The 20503-nt window shown below is 46.1% G+C and overlaps 1 protein-coding gene and 1 long non-coding RNA gene across 2 annotated transcripts in view; one reads left to right on the forward strand and one right to left on the reverse strand.

Moving 5' to 3' along the window:
- Positions 1–7215, forward strand: part of LOC118497801 — a 22763-nt gene extending 15548 nt beyond the window's left edge. Inside the window, exons 2-3 of the long non-coding RNA XR_004900326.1 lie at positions 6724–6809; positions 7145–7215. This is a non-coding gene — a long non-coding RNA (uncharacterized LOC118497801). The remainder of the gene's footprint in view (positions 1–6723; positions 6810–7144) is intronic.
- LOC114511671 (histone-lysine N-methyltransferase PRDM9-like) lies at positions 6644–18892 on the reverse strand. The gene is made up of 12 exons (XM_036013384.1): positions 18810–18892; positions 17985–18080; positions 17464–17587; positions 17106–17216; positions 16008–16054; positions 13393–13549; positions 12675–12776; positions 12204–12475; positions 11723–11790; positions 10387–10580; positions 7177–8314; positions 6644–7092 (listed from the first exon to the last, which is right to left on the reverse strand). The coding sequence occupies exons 2-12, from the start codon at positions 18051–18053 to the stop codon at positions 6777–6779; spliced, it is 2598 nt and encodes an 865-aa protein (XP_035869277.1). The 5' UTR covers positions 18054–18080; positions 18810–18892; the 3' UTR covers positions 6644–6776.
- Positions 18893–20503: the final 1611 nt, after the last annotated feature.

Here is a 20503-nt window from a genome sequence, read left to right on the forward strand (position 1 = left end):
CGAGGTTCCTGCCTGGATAGCCAGTGGGAGCAATTCGCCCGTCACTGCCGCAATCCCAGCGCCCTGCCCAACAATGGGCGGTCAGAAGAAGTTGAAAGGGCAGGACAGGGGGCGGAGCCCCCTCAGTTGGGGGCTGGCCAGCAGAAGACCTACCCTATCCCGCGGGGATTGGCTGCTCTGGGTCTACGAGCCAGTGTCAGCAGCCTACAGCAAGAACCACAGCTTGGAGGTTTCCCTGGCTAGTTGTCCAAAGCCTGGTGAGGGACCCTACCGGCAGGAGCTGGGAGCTCCGAGTCCAGGTCAGTCTTTAGGGTGGACGTGGCCCTCCTGCCACCTGACAAAGTGTCTTTGTTCCACCAGATTGTGGTCAGGATCCCCAACTTTTGTCTAGGCCCGTCAGTGCCCTCCCATATCAAACCCACTTTCATCAATAGCTGCACAAGCGGTGAGGGCAGGGTCAAGACTGCATTGCATTCTGGGAAACTCTTGTCAGTAAATTCTGACCACATAATTCGCAGACACAAAAGAAGTCCCAGAGGGCTCAAACATTTAAACACAACAAATAAAATAATAAGTATACTGGAAAACACACTGGGAGAATTTCACATCTCAAAGAAGTGGCGTTATGAATAAGAAGTATGTTTAAGTAAGGCAGGTCTAAAAAGATTTCAGAAGTAGGAAGACAAGATAAAACAAAATAAAACTAAATAAATTTTTAAAATGCTGAGAAAACCTACAAGTATTTTGCATAAAAATAAGATATCAAGTTTGAGGACAGGGATCCACAGAGCAGGGTCAGTATAGTTGCTACTAGGTTTATTAAGTGCACAGAGTGCCTCTGGTCCTTACCTCGTTTTCAGAACGTACATATAACTTGATTTCCATGGATTGGAAATAAGCCAACTAACTAATTATTACTGTGAAACTGCATAAAGGGAAACCACACTAAAGTGGAGTTGGGGGTCAGTGGGGATGCTGTCACATAGCACCACCTGAGGTCAATTATAACAAAATTATCTGTCAGGCCCCAACATGAGGCCTGAAAAATTATCTGTACATCCCCAACAGGATGCACCACATGCTCCCAGGAGAAACCGACTCCCCAGCAACTCAGCCAGAGAGAAACCATCGTCACCCTGAAATGAGGATTTTCTGCACTGCACTGTTGTTTGAAATGACTCCTCCCAACTTCCTCTTTTTTCCCTGTAACATAATGTTCCTCTCCTTTACTTGTGGAGCTTGCTTATGATTTGTGCTACAGCTTGCTTGTCCTAAATTGCAATTTTTCACTTTTTCCGAATAAACCCCTTATCTGCTGGTAAAAATAACTGAATGCTATATTTTTAAGGTGAACATAATATGGTGGCCCGTATGGGGATCCAGAGGACTCCTGACTTGTCTGAGGCTGATGAGGAAGCAGGTGCAGTGTCCTTGCTCTGAAAGACTAGGAAAAGGGTCCTTTGGTGCAGACTCCCCGTTTTCATTTTGAAAATAGCCATCCAGAAATATCAACCTCATACCCTGTGGCCCAGAATTTCCACTTTTCAAAATTTTCTCCTAGTAGCCCTGGGCTGGTAGTTCAGTTTAGAGTGTTCTGCCTATATGCCAAGGTGGTCAGTTGATGCGATCACCGACTGGCAGTGACCTCAGAATGCTCTGGATGGCTCGTTGACACACGAGAAAAACATACACAGAGACAACCAGATCCTGTGGGGAAGTAGGAATGGAATGTCCACTCTCTCTAGTGGGGAACACCATGGCCACCCTCCCTAGGGGAGAGTACCCCTAAGGGAGAGCGCCCCGTTCTCCTGCCCAAGCAGGCTTTTTATTGGGTTTGTTTGCATAAGAATTCAGGTAAAGCTCATTACTCATTGCCTGGAAGTAAGGATCAAACAATAGATAACAAGGATCTCTGAGGACCTATTTTGAGTCAGGGTCAAAGAGCTGTAAAAAACTTTAAGGAACAAATTTACTTCTTCTTTGGACCCTTATCATTCAATTGAGAGCATTCTAAACAAAGCAGGTTTCACAGGATTTTACATATTCTTTCTTAGGCCTGATCACCCAGGGAACCCACCCTTTCCAGCACAGGGTGGCACCACCCTGTCATTGTTTCAGGTTTAGGTGGGGCAAGGGAAGTAAGGCAGCCAAGAGATTAGGAAATTCTTTCACAGAGAATGAGGACTCAGGCTACGTCAAAGCCGAGGGGCGAGGGTTCATCACCCCCTTTTGCCGTACTTCTCAAAGTCCTTCCTTGAGGGCCTCCCATGTGATCGTGCCTGTCTTAGATCGTTCCCCCCTTGGGGAATCTTACCCGTCATTCACTAACCAACAAAGCATTGGGGACCAGGCAGGGTGAAGTAATAGGAGCAGAAGTGGAGCTCCTGCTAGGGAGATAAACTTTTGTCTTCTTGCTGGCTTATGGTCCAAGGTCATTCCCTCAGCCTTAGCCTTGTTGGGAGTTACAGCTTCTGATACCAGGCAGGGTGGTTGCCAAGAGTCAGTTCATTCTCCAATCAGGGCACATACAAGAAGCAACCACTGACTGAATACATAAAAGGAACAACTAACTCTCTCTCTCTCTTCCAAATTAATAAATGAAATGATAAGAAAAGCATTAAAATTTCCCCCCATTATGCTTCCCTGTGTGTGAAATTAAGTACGTTTAATATATTTTATCCAATACATAATAAAAGATATAATTTTAAAGTTTTCACTAAAGAGAATTTCTTAAATTATGGTTTGCTCATACTGTAAAATATTATAGAACATTGAAAATGGGTGAGATATATGATATTTCATTAAAAAAATAAAACCTAGTAAGGTGGTTCTAATGGATTTTAACAGAATGACTTTTAAATAATGTTGTTATGTGAGAAAAGTATCCTGCAAAAGAAATTATGTTTAAAAAAACAACAACAGGCAGAGCACATGCTGAGAGGAGACACAGGGACTAGTCACTGGAATCAGGGCCTGGGCAGTGTGGAGGGGGAAACTTGCTTTTCCTTCATGTCATTTGGAATGTTGTGTCATTTGTTTTCTCCTTTACTTAAAATAAACTTACTATAAATATTTTTGTAGATAAAAGAATGGATGAGAAGTAGTTGGTTATATATGTATGCATTTAAAAATCACTCAACAAAATTTCTGCACACCCTCATTAAATCCAGTGGCACATGCTGCCTTCCTTATCCCAGTAGCACCTTGGCCACCCAAAGAGTCCAATTTGCATCCAAAACTGGATTCCAGCAGGAACATTTCCATAGTGCAAAATATACCATGTCACACACTTACTGTTTGTGAGATGAAAACCATTTATTATAAAAACAATGACTTTTATATTTAAGTATCGGATCCAAGGTCACTTATAGAAATGCTATTAAGAATATTTTAAGCCGCCCTGGCTGGCGTAGCTCAGTGGATTGAGCTCGGGCTGTGAACCAAAGTGTCGCAGGTTCGATTCCCAGTCAGGGCACATGCCTGGGTTGCAGGCCATGACCCCCAGCAACCACACATTGATGTCTCTCTCTCTCTCTCTCTCTCTCTCTCTCTCTCTCTCTCTCTCCCTCCCTTCCCTCTCTAAAAATAAATAAATAAAATCTTTAAAAAAAAAAAAAAAGAATATTTTAAGCCCTGAGTAGTGTGCTTCAGCTTCTCTGTCTGGCATCTGGCAACTAAGGTTCATTGTCCAGCTCCAACTCTGGAGTGTGGCTGTGGGGCCTTGGTTACAGATCTGGGTCCTGTCTCTGAGGCCTGTGGCCTGGGTTTGACTCTATTTGGCTATGGGTCTCAGATCTGGGGTCTCTTTGGGTGTGGCTTTAGGGTTTCTGGGTTTGTGTGTGGGGTCCATGTGCCTGCCTATAAATTTATAGTCATTAGCTCCAAGTCAATGCCAAGAGAAGTCCCAAAGTTGGGGTGTGGTAAAGAAGGAAACTTTAGTGCAAATAGCTCAATTTTAATACAGAATGGCTGTGAGTACAGACGACGGGTTGTTAAGAAGCTCAGTATTGTTACAGATGAATTATGAAGCACCACACTGTGTATCAGGTCAGTAGTGTGGCTTCTTAGTTACTTGGCCTCAGGGCTGTGAGGAGGCCCTGAAGTGAGGCAGCCCTGGGGCAACTCCCTCTCCTGCTGTGCTGTTTAGGGCTTCTCCACTCATCTACATGACTTCATTTCCTCTGCATTTGCACATGAAGAAGTGAAAATTGGAAAAGGAGCCCCTCTGAATGACAAGATCAGGCTGGATGAGCAAAGACAAGGCCTCTGGTGTTGTCACCACAACAGACTAGATTATTATTTTTAATTTATGCTGTGTTTTCCCCTAGTACTTTTTAAGCCCAAACTAGTTGTTTACCCTATTCTCATGTTGAGTCTCACTGGACTTCCACCATTGGGTCCACCGAAATTTTGTCCTCCTGGGCCATTGTGGACATTATCTGGGAATGGGTGGCCAGGAATGAACAACATTGTGCATTGTGCAGGGTGGGTCATGCTTAGCTCTCTTATGCAGGAGAGGGTATGATGGGGTCCTAATTGCCATCTCTGTGTATTGAACTCAGCTCTGGTTCTAAGAAAAGTGCGAGCTGTTAGCAACCTTCCTCATGCTTATGCAGATGTTTAATCTGTTCTCACCCTGGGTCTCGCTGGACTCCCACCCATTGGACCCATGGGAATTTTGTGCTCCTGGGCCATTGTGGACATTATCTGAGAATGGGTGCTGAGGAATGACCAACATCATGCATGTCCATCATGCCATCAGGCTTTGCTTCACAAACAAGTTTAAGATACAGTAAGTACTACTTTCGAGATGGTGTCATTGATTTATGAAGCCCTGTGGGTCCCAGGTACGAGGAAAGTGCATTATAGAAGCTTCTGTGTTGCGGGCTTCATGAATACCATATGCAGATTGGGTGCACGCCACTACAGAAACTTGGTTCTTCTTGCCAATGCAGTAAAGGATTACAGATAAGCAAGTGTATTAGTGTTTAAACAGGGTTTATTAGTGATATGTTCTCATGGAAGACGACAGATCTTGATGAGATGGGACTGACAGGCAAGAGCACCAACTCCTTTGCTCTAAGGACTTATATACTGGTAGTTGCTGGGATGGGGGACAAGTTACATATTGATTGGGGGGTAAAAGTGGTGTCAGCTTCCACAGGGAATGTGACTACCCAAACATAGGTATGTGTGGAAGTTGTTAGCCCGAATTCTTATCTCGCTTCAGACCCCATTTGATTATCTTGTAAAATAAATCTGTGACAGGCACCAGTTAAAGTTGAGGCCGTTACCCAAAGTTACCAATGGGGTCTTTCTGTAAGCACTAGGGACCCTCTCATAAAACAGACAGTGGCCACAGCCAATCAAGTAGCCAAATTGGTCTTATGGGCCTTTTCCTTGAGTGCTGTGGACCCCCTCCCATCTTCTAGGCCTTGGAATGAATATGGTTTGAAAGTCTTTCTTTGCCAGATAGTGGAAACGATACCTAGAATTTCAATGCATTAGCATGGCATTTCTTGTGATGCTGGAACATCTGGCAATAGAATTGGACCAGGCTCAGGACTGCTGACTTAATGACACATTTTCCTTGTCCTCCCTGCCTTGGCTTACCATGAGCCTACTTAACACCCCAGTGCAGGCAGGTGCTGTTCCCAGTGTCAGTTTTCAGCAAGGGGTGGGGGAGGGTCTTGTTTCAAAGGTTATTCTCAGTAGAACCTGCCAGTGTTGAGGAGGCTGAGAGTGTGCCGGCTCAGTAGGAGGGTGGTGACCTGGAGGGAAGCGCATCCCCAACCCCAGGCCTCCTTCTCAGGGCAGCTGAGTCTATGTGGGGAAAGCAGTGGGGTCTTCTCAAATTCTGAATTTGGCTGCAGATTCCTACCCTGTCCTTATCTTCCTCTGTCCACCACTAAAGACCTGGAAGACATGGGCACTGAGGACTGTTCAGCAGGACTTGAGATCTCAGCGATCCTCTTACCAAATTCTGTCTGTGCTGACTCAACTTTGAATGTCAAACCCAAAGGCTGGAGTTCTCATTTCAATTGTACAGACTAGGAAGTAGGCAGAGAGAAGTTGAGAATCTTGCCTTAGGTCGCACAGCCAGAGAAGACAGGGCCGAGACTCAAACCCACTATGGACAGATGTGTAATCTGTATGCTGTGCAAAAGGAAATGCTGACCCTGAAGGGGCAGCAAGGAGAGTGAGGAAGACCAGGCACCCATACTGAGCCAGGCTCACGTCCATGCACAAGCATACACCCCTCCCTGCTGTTCACCTCTGTGGCTCTGGAGATTGTAGGAAACTAGGAAAAGAGCCAAGAAAAGCCAAGGGAGGAGGGTAGGGAGCCTCTTAAGAGAAAAGACCCCACTTTCAGGAGTCCAGGGAATTCCCTTCTCTGGCGAGTCTGTCTCAAATCTCTCTCTCTGGGCAGTAGCCACAGTAGACTGACTCCAGACTTACCCATTTGTAGGGGTTGAATTTCTGTGGCTGAGAGTGTTTTTGTGGCTCTTCAGGAAACCTCTGCTTTTAGTGATGGGGAGAATGAGATATTGGGCTTCATATGTGTATGGAAATAAAACGTTTTAGAGTAGGAGCTCAAAAATCCATGAATGGGATTGGTGCCACCATTCCCAAAATCACTATTTGTCCACCTCATCTCTTGTCATGAAAGTGGAAGGTTTAACCAGTTATTTCTGTACTAATTACAATCTTGGGGATTGTAAGCGGCTGCAGACTTCCTATGGCTATTGATAGGCAACTTAATGCTAATGACTTACTCACTCCACCTGCAAACATAGGGCTTCTCCCGAGTGTGTCCTCCGGTGTGTGATGAGATGTGACTTGCGTGTAAAGCCTTGTTCACACTCCCTGCAAACAAAGGGCTTCTTTCCAGAGTGTATCGTTTGGTGTCGGATGAGATGTGACTTGCATGTAAAGCCTTGTCCACATTCCCTGCAAACATAGGGCTTCTCCCCAGAGTGTGTCCTCTGGTGTCGGATGAGACCTGACTTGTGTGTAAAGCCTCGCCCGCATTCCCTGCAAACATAGGGCTTCTCTCCAGAGTGTGTCCTCTGATGTGTGATGAGACCTGACCTCCAGGTAAAGTCTCGCCCACACTCCCTGCAAACATAGGGCTTCTCCCCAGAATGTGTCCTCTGGTGTGTGATGAGAACTGACTTCCATGTAAAGCCTCTCCCACACTCCCTGCAAACATAGGGCTTCTCCCCAGAGTGTGTCCTCTGGTGTGTGATGAGAACTGACTTCCATATAAAGCCTCGCCCACACTCCCCACAAACATAGGGCTTCTCCCCTGAGTGTGTCCTCTGGTGTGTGATGAGAACTGACTTCCAGGTGAAGCCTCGCCCACATTCCCCGCAAACATAGGGTTTCTCTCCTGAGTGTGTCTTCTGGTGTCTGATGAGATCTGACTTGGAGGTAAAGCCTCTCTCGCACTCCTGGCAAACATAGGGCCTCTCCCATGAGTGTGTCCTCTGGTGTTTGATGAGAGCTGACTTCCTTATAAAGCCTCGCCCGCACTCCCCACAAACATAGGGCTTCTCTCCAGAGTGTGTCCTCTGGTGTGCGATGAGATGTGACTTCCGTGAAAAGCCTCGCCCACATTCCCTGCAAGCATAGGGCTTCTCTCCTGAGTGTGTCCTCTGGTGTCTGATGAGATCTGACTTGGAGGTAAAGCCTCTCTCGCACTCCTGGCAAACGTAGGGCTTCTCCCATGAGTGTGTCCTCTGGTGTCTGACGAGGGCTGACTTCCAGGTAAAGCCTCGCCCGCACTCCCTGCAAACATAGGGCTTCTCTCCAGAGTGTGTCTCCTGGTGTGTGATGAGATGTGACCCATCACTGGAGCCTTGCTGAAACCCTCCATACTTGATCATTAGAATTCTTGACATTCCTACTTTCAGAAGTAACTTGCCTGCACCCTCTGGACTCTGTTTCTGGCCTCTGTGAGGCTCTTCCTCCATCATTCTCTCATGCTCACTAGAGCTCCTCATTTGTTCTTCGGAAACTTGGAAAAAGGATCTTGAGATTCTCTTCTGACTGACCCTTTTAAGCAAGGATTTGGACCTTTGTTTGACCTCTTGACCTTCAGCTTTATCTTTCCAGCTGTGTATATTAGTATGTTGGTGCTGCTGATTCTGATCCTCTGGACAGGGTTCCTCTGCTTGGAGGTGTTTTCTTGCAGATGTTCCTGGGAGAATCTGAGAGGGATGACTGAGTTTCACATGTTGGCTGAGGAATTTCTGATGGGAGAAGGCCAGAGAGCAGGAGGGACATGGGTGGATCTCTGGCTTTGGTTCTGCTGAAAGAGAAAGTTTTGGTCAGGGCAGGTGTTGATGAGAATACCCGGGCCCTATGATTAGTCTCCTGGTAAGACCTGCCCCATGATTCATTCTTACTGTGGTGACAATGCAAGTTCCGTCTCCCACAAAGTGTCCACTCGTAGTCTATTTTCCTTTGTACTTTTATGCAGTGCATCTTCTTCAGAAATCCGAAAAGCCCACATCAAGGGTCTTTTCTAATATTGCCCATACTAGGGATTTTCAAGAAGCATCAGAGGCCATTTTACTCCCTGTGTGGATGGAACTGCTTTGACCTTTCCCTTTCATAGGTATTTTCTAAGTCATGTTAAAGAGGAAAACCACAGGCCCCAACTGGGAACTGTTTCTGTTTTCCAAAACCAGTAAAATAAAACGTCCTTCCTGCTCTTGCTTGTGTGGTTCAGTGGATTGAGTGCCAGCCTGATAAATAAGGAGTCACAGGTTCAATTCTCAGTCAGGGCACAGGCCTGGGTGTGGGCCAGGTCCCCAGTAAGGGGCATGTGAGAGGCAACCACACATGGATGTTTCCCTCTCTTTCTCCCTCTTCCCCTCTAAAAATATATAAAATCTTTTTAAAAAGTCCTTCCTCAAGCCTAATACCAAATGTTTATGCTTCATTTCATTCAGTGTTAGCCCATTTCAAATACAATGAGAAATCCTGTTTCAAAATATTTCTCCAACCACACTTCTTATACATCTTACTCCTGCTCCTCTCTGGCCAGTCCACCACGCTCTCTCAGTTGAAGTAATTTGTGAGGGGATTCCCCACCGCAGTTTATTTTCTAAAAGTTAACAAAGCACAGTCAGAACAGAGAACACACTTTCACTCATGAAAGTCCCTAGTGTCTTAACTCGGGTCATTGGCACTACATTTCCAGGCTGCTAAGCATCTATCTGATCTCCATTCTTACCCTCTATGCTGAGACGAGACCTGAGTGACCCTCAGCCACTTCAACGCCCCACCTCTTTTCTTCCCTGCACTACTTGCTCCCTCTGCCTGGGATCCTCTGCCTGAAGGTATTTTTGTAAATGTTATGTCCTGAGGAGCTGTACCTCCCCTCACACTGATCCCTAGGTACTTGTCCTGGGCCTGGGTTTTCCTCCTTCACCGGTCAGCTCCTAAAGAGCCGTGATTCTGATCCTCATGTTAACCTGTATTTCCATTTCCGAGGACCCTGTGCCACAGAGAACCTCACAGGATAATTCACTGAAGTGCTGAATGAATGTGCCCTGCCTGAATGGTGCGGCTCAGTAGGTTGGATGTTGTCCCAAAACTGAAAAGTTGTAAGTTCAATTACCAGTCAGGACACATGCCAGGGTTGTGGGCCAGTTGGGGGTGTGCCAGAGACAAATGATTAATGTTTTCCTTGTACATTGATTTTTTCTCCCTCCTTTCTACTCTGTAAAAATAAATCAAATCTTTTAAAAAAAGATTCATTTAAAAGATTTGATTTATTTTTAAAGATTCATTTAAGATTTGATTTATTTTCAGAAAAGGGGGAAGGGAGGGAGGGTGAGGGAGAGAAACATCAATGTGTGGTTGCCTGTCACCTGCCCCCTACTGGGGAACCTGATCTGAAACCCAGGCATGTGCCGCAACTGGGAATCAAACTGGTGACCCTTTGGTTCACAGTCTGGCACTCAATCCACTGAGCCACACCAGCCAGGGAAAAATCTTTAAAAAATAATGAATGCCTATAAGAAATGTTTTATCTAGAAGTATGGAGGAAAATTAAGAAGAAACAGTTATTCAAGTATCAGAAAAGCTGCCTTGGTGACAGAGCTGGTTAGTGCTTGAAAACTTTTTTGCCTCTTAGCCTTTCAACACTGTATGTGGTTGTATATTTTGTGTATGAAATATTTTTAAAATAAAAAATATAAAAATTTTGCCTAAGAGCCAAAGGCATATGAATGAATTATGAACTTCTGAAGCATCTAAGTTGAAACTTGCCTGACTTTAGAGTGGATTTTACTCTACTGAAGAGTTGAATCATGAATATTTCTATGGAGAATTCTCTCTTTTCTTGCTGTTTTGAAGAACGGTGGTACCCACCTCTCCCGGATGTGAGCTGTCTCTTCCACTTGCTGCCCCACTTGCTGCCCAGCTCCTGGCCATACTCGTCCCCAAACCAGACCAGCAGTTCACTGCCTGGCTTGATGACCCGGCAGGTTCGGTAGAAAATCTGCCTGTGGTATTGAAAGGCCACCAGGTTCTGCTCTTCATCATTCCGGGCACAGTTCACATACCTGGGATTTGAGGCAGATGAAGGAAAAGAAAACCACAGTGATGAGTTCCCACTACCTGTCACATTCATGTCCAGCTCCTCACTGATTCTTAAGGCCCTCAGGCTGTGGTGTTGCCCACTGCCTAATGCTCTTGTGGAACCTTCTGTTCAGTGTGTGAGCATCTGTCAGCATGTCATGTGAACTCCCATCTCCAAGTCCTGTTTGCAGTGTTAATCCTGCTTAATACCATTTTCTAAAACCCAGTTCTAGATTTAAACTCTACCTTGATTGGCCATAATATCCAGTGATCTCTGGCTTCCACAAACTCTAAATCAACTTGTCTCATACCACAGGACCTAGTGCTTGATTTAGGGTTCTGCTTTTACATTAGTTCACTAATTATTCAGTACTCAGCCCACATCTATTTTCTCTTGACAGGCCTTTCTCCAACCCTCCACACACTTTATTTAGGGTACCATTCACTTGCCTACCCAAGGTTATCACAGAAAATTGGAGGTCTTTTTGTCCTAGTTAAAATAAAACAGAACAATAGCAGTTGATTCACATTCTGTTATCCCTAATAACAGAGAGCCCCTCTCAGGAAAGGGGCCCATGACCTTTCACCTGCAGGCCTCAAAGCCCAGCTCTAGTTAGAAGTGAGGCTGGGATGGTTTGCTGCCCTCACAGGTTCAGGCCACCCTTGGTTTGTGCTATCTTGACACTGTGCTCTTCTTGGAAATGACAGTTAAGTGCTTCTAAAAAGCAATTGTTTTATGTCTGTCTGCAAGAAGTCCTCCATAAGGACATGGGTTGTGTGATCTGTTTAAGTAATATATTCCTTCATCAATATATAATAACTGGAATATAATAAGTGTTTAATTAATGTTCATTTGATAAATTAAAGTGTAATACAGTGTCCCTGTGTCAATCTAGGCTCTTCAAGGTCCTTTCCAGTGCTCACATTGTATCTAGCAGAGAGCTTTATATTTTGAGGACATATGTCATATTTTTTTCTTAAATGTCCCTTGATATGAAACAACACTGTATGGAGAAGAGGAAAAAAGGATTAAGAGAGACCACTGAAGAAGGCATGAGAGGGAAAGATATATGGGCTTGTGGGGGATGAGTGTCCCCTCTGGCACCCAGAGACCTGTTGACCTCACCTCATCCAGTTGGCCCAGGATCTGTCCTTTCCATCCACATACTCATAGCAGTTTCTCCCTTTGGCGATCTGTGTTTCAGAAAAGAAGTTAGAGACCTTTTATTTTTTGTGTGGGGAGGTAATAGTCAGAAGAAGTATTTTACTCTCCTGTCATCAAAGCTCTTTCAGCGTGCACGGAGATTCAGCTGCCAGTAGTGACCACATGATACTTTTCTTACTCATCATCTACACATCTGAGTCTACCTGTCCAATCAGAGCAGGAGCCCCACAAGGGAGGAGCCACTCCTTTGTGTCTGCACCACTTTGCTCCTGCTTACCTTCTGATCCTTACACAGGAGCTCTGTGTTCATGTAAAGTCCAGTCAGTACACAGAGCTCACCATATTGTCCCCTCCATGTCTAGCATGTAGGAGGTAAGGTCCCTCCAAGCCTCAGAAGGAATGTAAGAAGCCAGAGGGCAGTAGAGAGGTAAATAGTTCTCACCAGCCAGGAGTATCTGCTCTTGGCTGCCTCTTCATCTTCTGTGATGTGTCCTTCATAAGGGCCAAAGTGCAGACCCACTGGCAAGTCTGCTGCCTCATTCCACACTCCAAGCCCAGCCTCAGGGATGCAGGATGGTCCGATTCTCAACCCAGGGGGCAGGGTGAGGGCTGAGCGCTGGGGATGCCCCTTGTCCACTAAACTGTCCTTTACAAATGTGGGGTGTCCATGCACAGCACAGGTGTCGGTAAAGAAGTTCCGACACTTCTCACAATCTGGAGGCGAGAGCAACAGGGATTAGGGAAGGTATAATGAATGTTCCTGGACACAAAGAGCTTCAGAGGGAGTCCGGCACTGACATCATCAAGACTCAACCCTGTATTCCAGGTCACTAGAGGAAGGGAATGATTTGAGGACCAAAGGACTAGACGTAATTTTTGTATCATAACATGCTTTTTAGTGAGGGTCACTTACAAAGGTAATCATCATCCTGGGGCTCGGTGACCTCTTGGTACACACAGTCCTTTGCTTCTAGTAGGCTGTTCATCTTCATATCAATCTCCTTTCTCCTGAGTTCTAAGTTGGAGAAGGACAGGGGAGCAAGGTTGGTGGGGTGTGGAGTGTTAGTTCCCATTTTGTCAGATAACATACAATCTCCTCCCATCAAATTATTACCCATCCTTTTGCATACTCTGGTATTTTACTCCATTAACTATTCGTTCAGAAGAATAAGACTCCACACTAACTACAGATGACTGATTGAATTTTAGTTTCTAGATCTTCCTATTACCAGGTTTACTTGCCAACCTTTAATCATTCATAACAGATTTATTGAGTGCACTTTATATGTTAGGCATTGAGGAAAGGCCTGGGCACACAACACCAATAGTGTGATTACTATTACCACAGATGGATTTATTAAATAAGCTGCATGTGTCAATTGTTTTAAATTTAATTTAATGTTTTCAAACAATATATGAGCGATGTTTCCCTATCTTCTCTTTACACATTAGCATTCAGGAGCTCAGAGAATTTATAGGATTTACTCAAAGCTCCAGTGCTAACTTCAGTCTCAGCTTAGCCTACTTTAAGTCCAGGCCCATCCAAAGTCCACCCAGCATACCTAGGTCATACTTATCAGTCCTTCTATAGGACTTAGGAGAACTAAAGTTTCCAAATTATTTTCTCTTACCCGATATTTGTCTAGTGTGCTTTTCAAAAGCACAAGCTTCTCCAGGAGGGGACACTGGTTTCTGGGCATGCTCTGAATCAGTTGCAGTCATCAAATTCGCTGTTCTTGACAATTCCTTCAAACTATATTCATTGCTTAATGGCACCCTGGATGTTGCCTTCAATGTAAGAGGCACATATTAAAAGATAACATATTTAATTTTTTAAGGCTTATGATACATTTTACATGCATGTCTTTAAAACTTCAACCCTTGGAAATAACTAGGGAGTATGAATATCAGAGGGGATAGGGCCAATGTGGGTATGAATCCAAGATTAGAACTCACACCTAATGGCTTTTTTCTTTCAACTGTCTCTATAATATTGAGTGTGAGGGATATTGGGAAGAAAATAAAGAAATAGTTGGCAGAAACATATCTAGACAATAAATAAAATGGTGATAAAATCTGCAATATTTCTTAGAAAGACTATTTGTACTTCAATTAGCCAGTTCCCACCAATTCTGTTTGAATAAGGCTGTATCAGTATCTAGTTGTCTTCAGTTTCATGATCTATAACATGCTAATTTTCAATGTTACAGTGAAATGTGCAATTAAATAATACTCACCAAAGTGTTCTGTGAATTGTGTAATACAGTATGAATGTGAGATTACAGTCCTAATATCAATTTACTCCTCAGCTGTCTCCATATTTCAATCTGATAGAAATTACCTTTACCATTCATTGATCATCTTCTAGTTTAATTTGTAATTGTGAAATCATTCATTCAGCAAACATTTGGGGGCCCTCTCAGGAGCCCTGATCTGGGCCTGTGACTTCTGAGAAGTCTCAGGTATGGACCAGCCTCTCAAAGAGCTCACAACACAGAGGTAGGCAGGCTGAACAAATGATTCTAAACAGGATGAGAGTAGCCTCATTGGAACTCAGAGAAAGAAGCTGTACTTCACCTTACAAGAAATGACATTAGAAGTCAGTTCCAGACAGATGAGTTTCTGTTGAAGAGTGTATAACCTATATGAAGTCCTTAAGCCATTTTATTATTTGTTGTTCCTCAATCATGAAACCTGAAGCTCCTCAGGGGTGGGAGATGATCTTTGATTAGAGTGAGAGGCTGTGATCCTGGACATTTTACTTTCTTTTTCATCTGGGACCATTCACTGTACAAACTGCCTGCACATTGTATGCTTTCCCTAGAGGATCTTAGTGTATCTCTCACTTCAGCATAGCAGAAAAGAACTTCAGTTGAAATCATCAGTCAGGTGAATGATATAATGACATATGGATAAGACAATGTAAACTTTATAAACTATGAAAGTTTATTTTTCTAATTTTTATAAAAGATTGTTCCCTGGCTGGCGTAGCTCAGTGGATTGAGCTCGGGCTGCGAACCAAAGTGTCGCAGGTTCGATTCCCAGTCAGGGCACATGCGTGGGTTGCAGGCCATAGTCCCCAGCAACCGCACATTGATGTTTCTCTCTCTCTCTCTCTCTCTCTCTCTCTCTCCCTCCCTTCCCTCTCTAAAAATAAATAAATAAAATCTTAAAAAAAAAAAAAAAAAAGATTGTTTATTTTCTTGAGAGGCAGGGAGGAAGAGAGGGAGGGAAACATTGATGTGAGAGAGAAACATTGGTCACTTGCCTCTTACAAATGCCCCAACCAGGAACCTGGCACACAACCAAGGTATGTGCCCTAATGAGGAATCAAACTGGCAATCTTTCCCTTTGCAGGATGACACCCAACTGAGACACAGTGGCCAGGGTAAAAACTATGAAAGTTTTAATGAGTTTGTAAGTGGTTTAGAGAAACAACTATGGGTTGGATTGTACTACCACTGATATTATGATCTTAGACATATAGTCAAACATTTCTATATCTCTGAAAGCCCACTTCCCTCATCATAAATGATGACAATTATAGTACATACCTCATCAGTTTGTTGTAATGTTTGAGTTTATTCACATAGAATTCTTTTTTTTTAAGTTTTTATTTATTTAGAGAGGGAAGGGAGGGAGAAAGAGAGAGAGAGAGAGAAACATCAGCGTGCGACTGCTGGGGTCATGGCTTGCAACCCAGGCATGTACCCTGACTGGGAATCAAACCTGTGACACTTTGGTTCGCAGCCCATGCTCAATCCACTGAGCTACGTCAGCCAGGGCTCACATATAATTCTTAAAGTCTGAAACATTGTGAGAATGAAACAAATGGTAGTTACTATTATTGCTGTAGTTGTTAACTATTAAGATGATGATGAGCTCTGGCTGGTGTGGCTCAGTGGACTGAGCACTGGCCTGCAGACTGAAAGGTCACCAGTTCCATTCCCAGTCAGGGCACATGCCTCGGTTGTGGAGCAGGTCCCCCACTTGGGGGCATGTGAGAGGCAACCTATATATGTGTGTTTCACACATATTTCTCTCCCTCACTTTCTCCCTCCATCCCCCTCTCTAAAAATTGATAAGTAAAATATTTAAAAAAGGATGATAATGTCGGACAGTGTGTTGAAGAGACCAGGAAAGGAAGGCCTCAGTTCCTAGGATAATTTCTGCAGTTTCCTACGTTTACCTGCCTTTCTACCCATGAGGAAAATTTTGTTGTCAACAGGATTTGGGAAATACTCACCATCTGGTGTTTACTCTGTTCCCTTCTGAAGGCCACCCAAGGTTTCACTGAAAGATGATGAGAAATCAGTGTTTTGGTGGGTAAATGTTTCCAAAAGCTGAAGATTCTTACTAGAAACACAGAATTTTGAATGAGAGTAGTCCAAGAACAATCCCAGAATGACTGGAAAAGGTTTTCTGAGGTCTCATTAAGGCCTAGGCTTCTATTGGGGCCATCCACTAATTTCATTAGAATGATAAAAAAATAGAGAAAGTGTCATCCACGCTTCCTCCTATGTTTATAAACCATCTATTATGTTTATTAAAAAATAAATTGGCCTCTGCTAACAAAAATGTAATAAAAGTAACTGCACAGAAACTCCATGTCTTCAACATAACCCTTCCTCCATCCTGTTTTCTTCATTCAAACTGGCTTTCTCCAGGCTAAGGGCACCAGGACCACCTGGCCTCCTTTCTCTGGTATCCTTTCCCCTGTGCACCTACTGGCCATCCACGCCCTTCCTTAATCATTAGACTCTGGTTGCTATAACAGTCTGCTGACCCCAGAAACAGAATCCCACTGACGTTAAAGATCACATCTTGACTTTAGCTGTGTTTCAACCCCAGGCCTGTAAAAGTGGACAGACCCCACCCACCGAACACTCACCATACTGGACAGAACAACACCACTGCTAACATCAGGAAATGATACAGTTATCAACCCCTCCCAACCCTGGCCCTCCTCCAGCTCCCAAAATCACCACAGTTAATACTATTCCCCGTCTGTCTCCATGCAGGCCATGGAGCAGCCAGGTGTGGGGACACTCCTCACTGGCCAGACCTGCCTCCCTCTCTTGCAATGACAACTCTTCTGAATTAATTATTTCTTATCCACTTGTATGTTTTTACACATTTACTGCTTATTAATGTACCTATAAATATATGATTATGTTGTACACTTGAAAGTTTACAGGAATGCCCCTCACTGTACGATACACTGTTGTGCATCTTGCTTGTTTACTCAACAAGCAAAGCTGTTCCCTGGTTAACTCCTGAGATGCAGCCTGACCTAAACCAGGTCCATGTCAGGAGGGCAGCTCTGGCTCCTCCTGCTGCTCACCTTGCTGCCTTGGAGCCCGTTCTTCATCAGAGTCCTCAGGGTCCTCCTCCTGGAGCTCAGTGGCCTGCCTGCGGTGGTGACACAGGAAAGCTGGTCGAGGGGCCCTGAGACCTGGAAAGAGATGAAACCTTTATCCTGAAAGCAGAGAGCTTGGAGGAGGAACAAGCCCCAGGAAGCCTGTGGGACTGGCTCCGATGGGATGGGAGAGTTTACAGCAAGTTGCTATGAGCGCTGCACTGTCAGCGCCAGCCCTGCTCTGACATGAAGAAGCAAGTTCCCCCATCAGTGTCCATACGGAAGGGAGCTGCAGGTGGATGGGGTCGTCTGAGTCGGAGCACGTCTAGCGTCTGTGTGCTACCTGGGCTGGTGAGTACATCGAAGTTCCTCTTCACATTCCCGTACTGGCCTTTCTCCCAGTCTCCCATCTCTGCCCACTCCTCCCTGGAGAAGTAGAGGGAAACATCTTTCAAAGCTTCTTCGGCCTGGAGAGGAGAGTGGAAACACCAGTAACTCAGTGATGGGAGTGAGAACACACTGTGGGCCTTCCCTGTCCCTGGGTGCAGGGAGCAGGCAGGGGCCTTGGTGGTCTTTGTGCCGCAGACACTGAGCTCGTGTCTCAGTCGAGACCCGGGTCTGGGTCCGGGTCCAGGTCCAGGTCCAGGTCCAGGTCCGGAGAGGCTGGTCCTCTGGGGTGTGTCCCAGGGACCTGCTCGCACCCTGGGCCTTCTTCCACTTCTGTGACCGGCCCTGCAACACGGAGTCCCGTCGCTCCCACCAGCGCTCTGCATTCACACAGAGAGGGTCACCCCGAGGGCCCTGCGTCTGAGGAGCTCTGTCCCCAGCCCTGTCCCCACCCTTCCCGCCAACCCCTCAGCTCACCAGGGGCATCCGACCCGCTCGCCCCGCTTGTCCCTCAGGGCGCTCCTGCGGATCCCTGTTGGGGTTCATGGTGTCCCAGCCCCGAGTCGGAAGCGCCTGTGGAAATAGAAGGCCCTGAGAGGACCGAACGCCCTTCTCCCGGTTGGCAGGGCACCCGAGCGAGGGGGACGCGGGGCCCTGCGGGAGGAGGGGCTGGGTGGGTGGGGCCGCCCGCAGACCCACCCGCAGGGGTGGGGGTGCGCCCCTGTTCCCAGCTCTTCCCACCGTGCAGCCTTGGAGCAGGCTCCGCAGGAAACGCGCTTTTCCCGGGGAAGGGCTCGGAGGCGCCCCGGGGATCTGGAGAAACCTGCACGAGACGCAGGCGCAGTCTCCAGCAGACTGCCGTCTCTCAGACTGAGAGCCTTCTAGCCCGTCGGGACTCCATCTGCGTCTTCCGGGAGGAGGACACTCAGAGTCCCTGGGGGAGAGGGTCAGATCTCCGCGGCTGAGGAGATTTGGGGCGTCTCATCGAGGGGTTCAGGGTCCCCTCCACTGAGTTAGTTTCCAGGCCGATGACATTCGGGGTCTCTGAGTTTGGGGAGATTTGGTTTTTCCGGGCGAGCTGCAGGAAGGGTGCCCGGAGCTGAGGGGAACTGGGGTTTTCAGACTGTTTGAGGGTCCAAGCGTTGGGGGTTAGGAGACGTGGGGTCCTCCGGGTTAGCGGACACGGGCCCCTCAATGCTGAAGGGATTTGTGGCCCCTCAGGATGAAGGCATTTGGGGTCTCTCTGGCTGGACTTGGAAGGTATGGGGCTAAGGGTTCCACATGGCAGGGCTCCCCGCTTACCAGTCAGTCTCCCGGGGCCCCTACCGCGCTGCCCACCTCAGTGCAGCGTCCTCTCCCGATTCCAGCGCTTCCCGCCCTCGGGAGGAGTGAAGGCGTACAGAGTGAGATTCCTGCCAGGATAGTGGAGTGGGAGCAATCCGCCAATCACCGCTGCGATCCTAGGGCCCTGCCCACCAATGGGCGGTCAGAAGAAGTTGAAAGGGCGGGACAGGGGGGCGGAGCCCCCTCGGTTCGGGCTGAGCAGCCGAAGACCCGCCTCGCCCCGCGGGGATTCGCTGCTCTGGGTCTACAAGCCCGTGTCTGCAGCTTGGCGGTTTCCGTGGCTAGTTTTGCAGTGGCTGGTGAGGGATCCGACCCGCAGGAACTGGGAGCTCTGAGTCCCGGCCGGTCTTCAGGGTGGAGGTGACCCTCCTGCCGCCTGACAAAGTGTCTTTGTTCCACCAGACTGTGGTCGGGATACCCAACTTTCGTCTAGGCCCGTCAGTGCCCTCCCTAAACAAGAGCTGCGTAACCAGTGATAATGTGGTCGAGACTGCACTGCATTCCGGGGAAACTCTTGTCAGTAAATTCTGACCACACAATTTAGTTGGGGGTCAGTGGGGATGCTGTCACATAGCACCACCCAGGGCCATCTACAAGGAAAATGATCTATTACAGGCCCCAACATGAAGATGTACCACATGCTCCCAGGAGAAACCGATTCCCAGCAACTCAGCCAGAGAGAAACCATCGTCACCCTGAACTGAGGATTTTCTGCACAGCATTGTTATTTGAAATGACTCCTCCCAACTTCCTCTTTTTTCCCTGTAACATAACGTTTCTCTCATTTACTTGTGGAGCTTGCTTACGATTTGTGCTACAGCTTGCTTGTCCTGAATTGCAATTTCTTACTGTTCCCGAGTAAACCCCTTATCTGCTGGTAAAATAACTGACTGCTATATTTTTAAGGTCCACATAATGTGGTGGCCTGTATGGGGATCCAGAGGACTCCTGACATGTCTGAGTCTGATGAGGAAGCAGGTGCAGTGTCCTTGCTCTGGAAGACTCGGGGAAGGGTCCTTTGGTGCAGACTTCCCGGTGATCATTTTGAGAATGGCCATCCAGAACTAACATCCTCCTACCCTCTGACCCAGAAATTCCACCTTTCAAAATTTTCTCCTAGTCGCCCTGGGCTGGTAGTTCAGTTGGTTAGAGTGTTCTGCCTATATGCCAAGGTGGTCAGTTCGTTCTGCAGTCAGGACAAATACAAGAAGCAACCACTGACTGAATACATAAGAGGAACAACTAACTCTCTCTGTCTTTCAAATTAATAAATGAAATGAAAACAAAAGCATTAAAAATTTCCCCCTAGTTATGCTTCCCTGTGTATGAAATGAAGTATGCTTAATATATTTTATCCAACACATAACAGATATAATTTTAAAGTTTTCAGTAGAAGAGAATTTGTTAAATTATGATTTGTTCACACTGTGAAATATTATAGAACATTAAAAATGTGTGAGAATATACGATATTTCGTTAAAAAATAAAACCTAGTAAGGTGGTTCTAATGGATTTTAACAGAGAATGACTTCTAAATAATGTTGTTATGTGAGAAAAGTATCCTGCAAAACAAATTGTGTTAAAAAAACAACAGGCAGAGCACATGCTGAGAGGAGACACAGGGACTAGTCACTGGGATCAGGGCCTGGGCA

This window comes from Phyllostomus discolor, chromosome 12 (genome assembly GCF_004126475.2).
Source record: "Phyllostomus discolor isolate MPI-MPIP mPhyDis1 chromosome 12, mPhyDis1.pri.v3, whole genome shotgun sequence".
In the NCBI taxonomy this organism is placed as follows: domain Eukaryota; kingdom Metazoa; phylum Chordata; class Mammalia; order Chiroptera; family Phyllostomidae; genus Phyllostomus; species Phyllostomus discolor.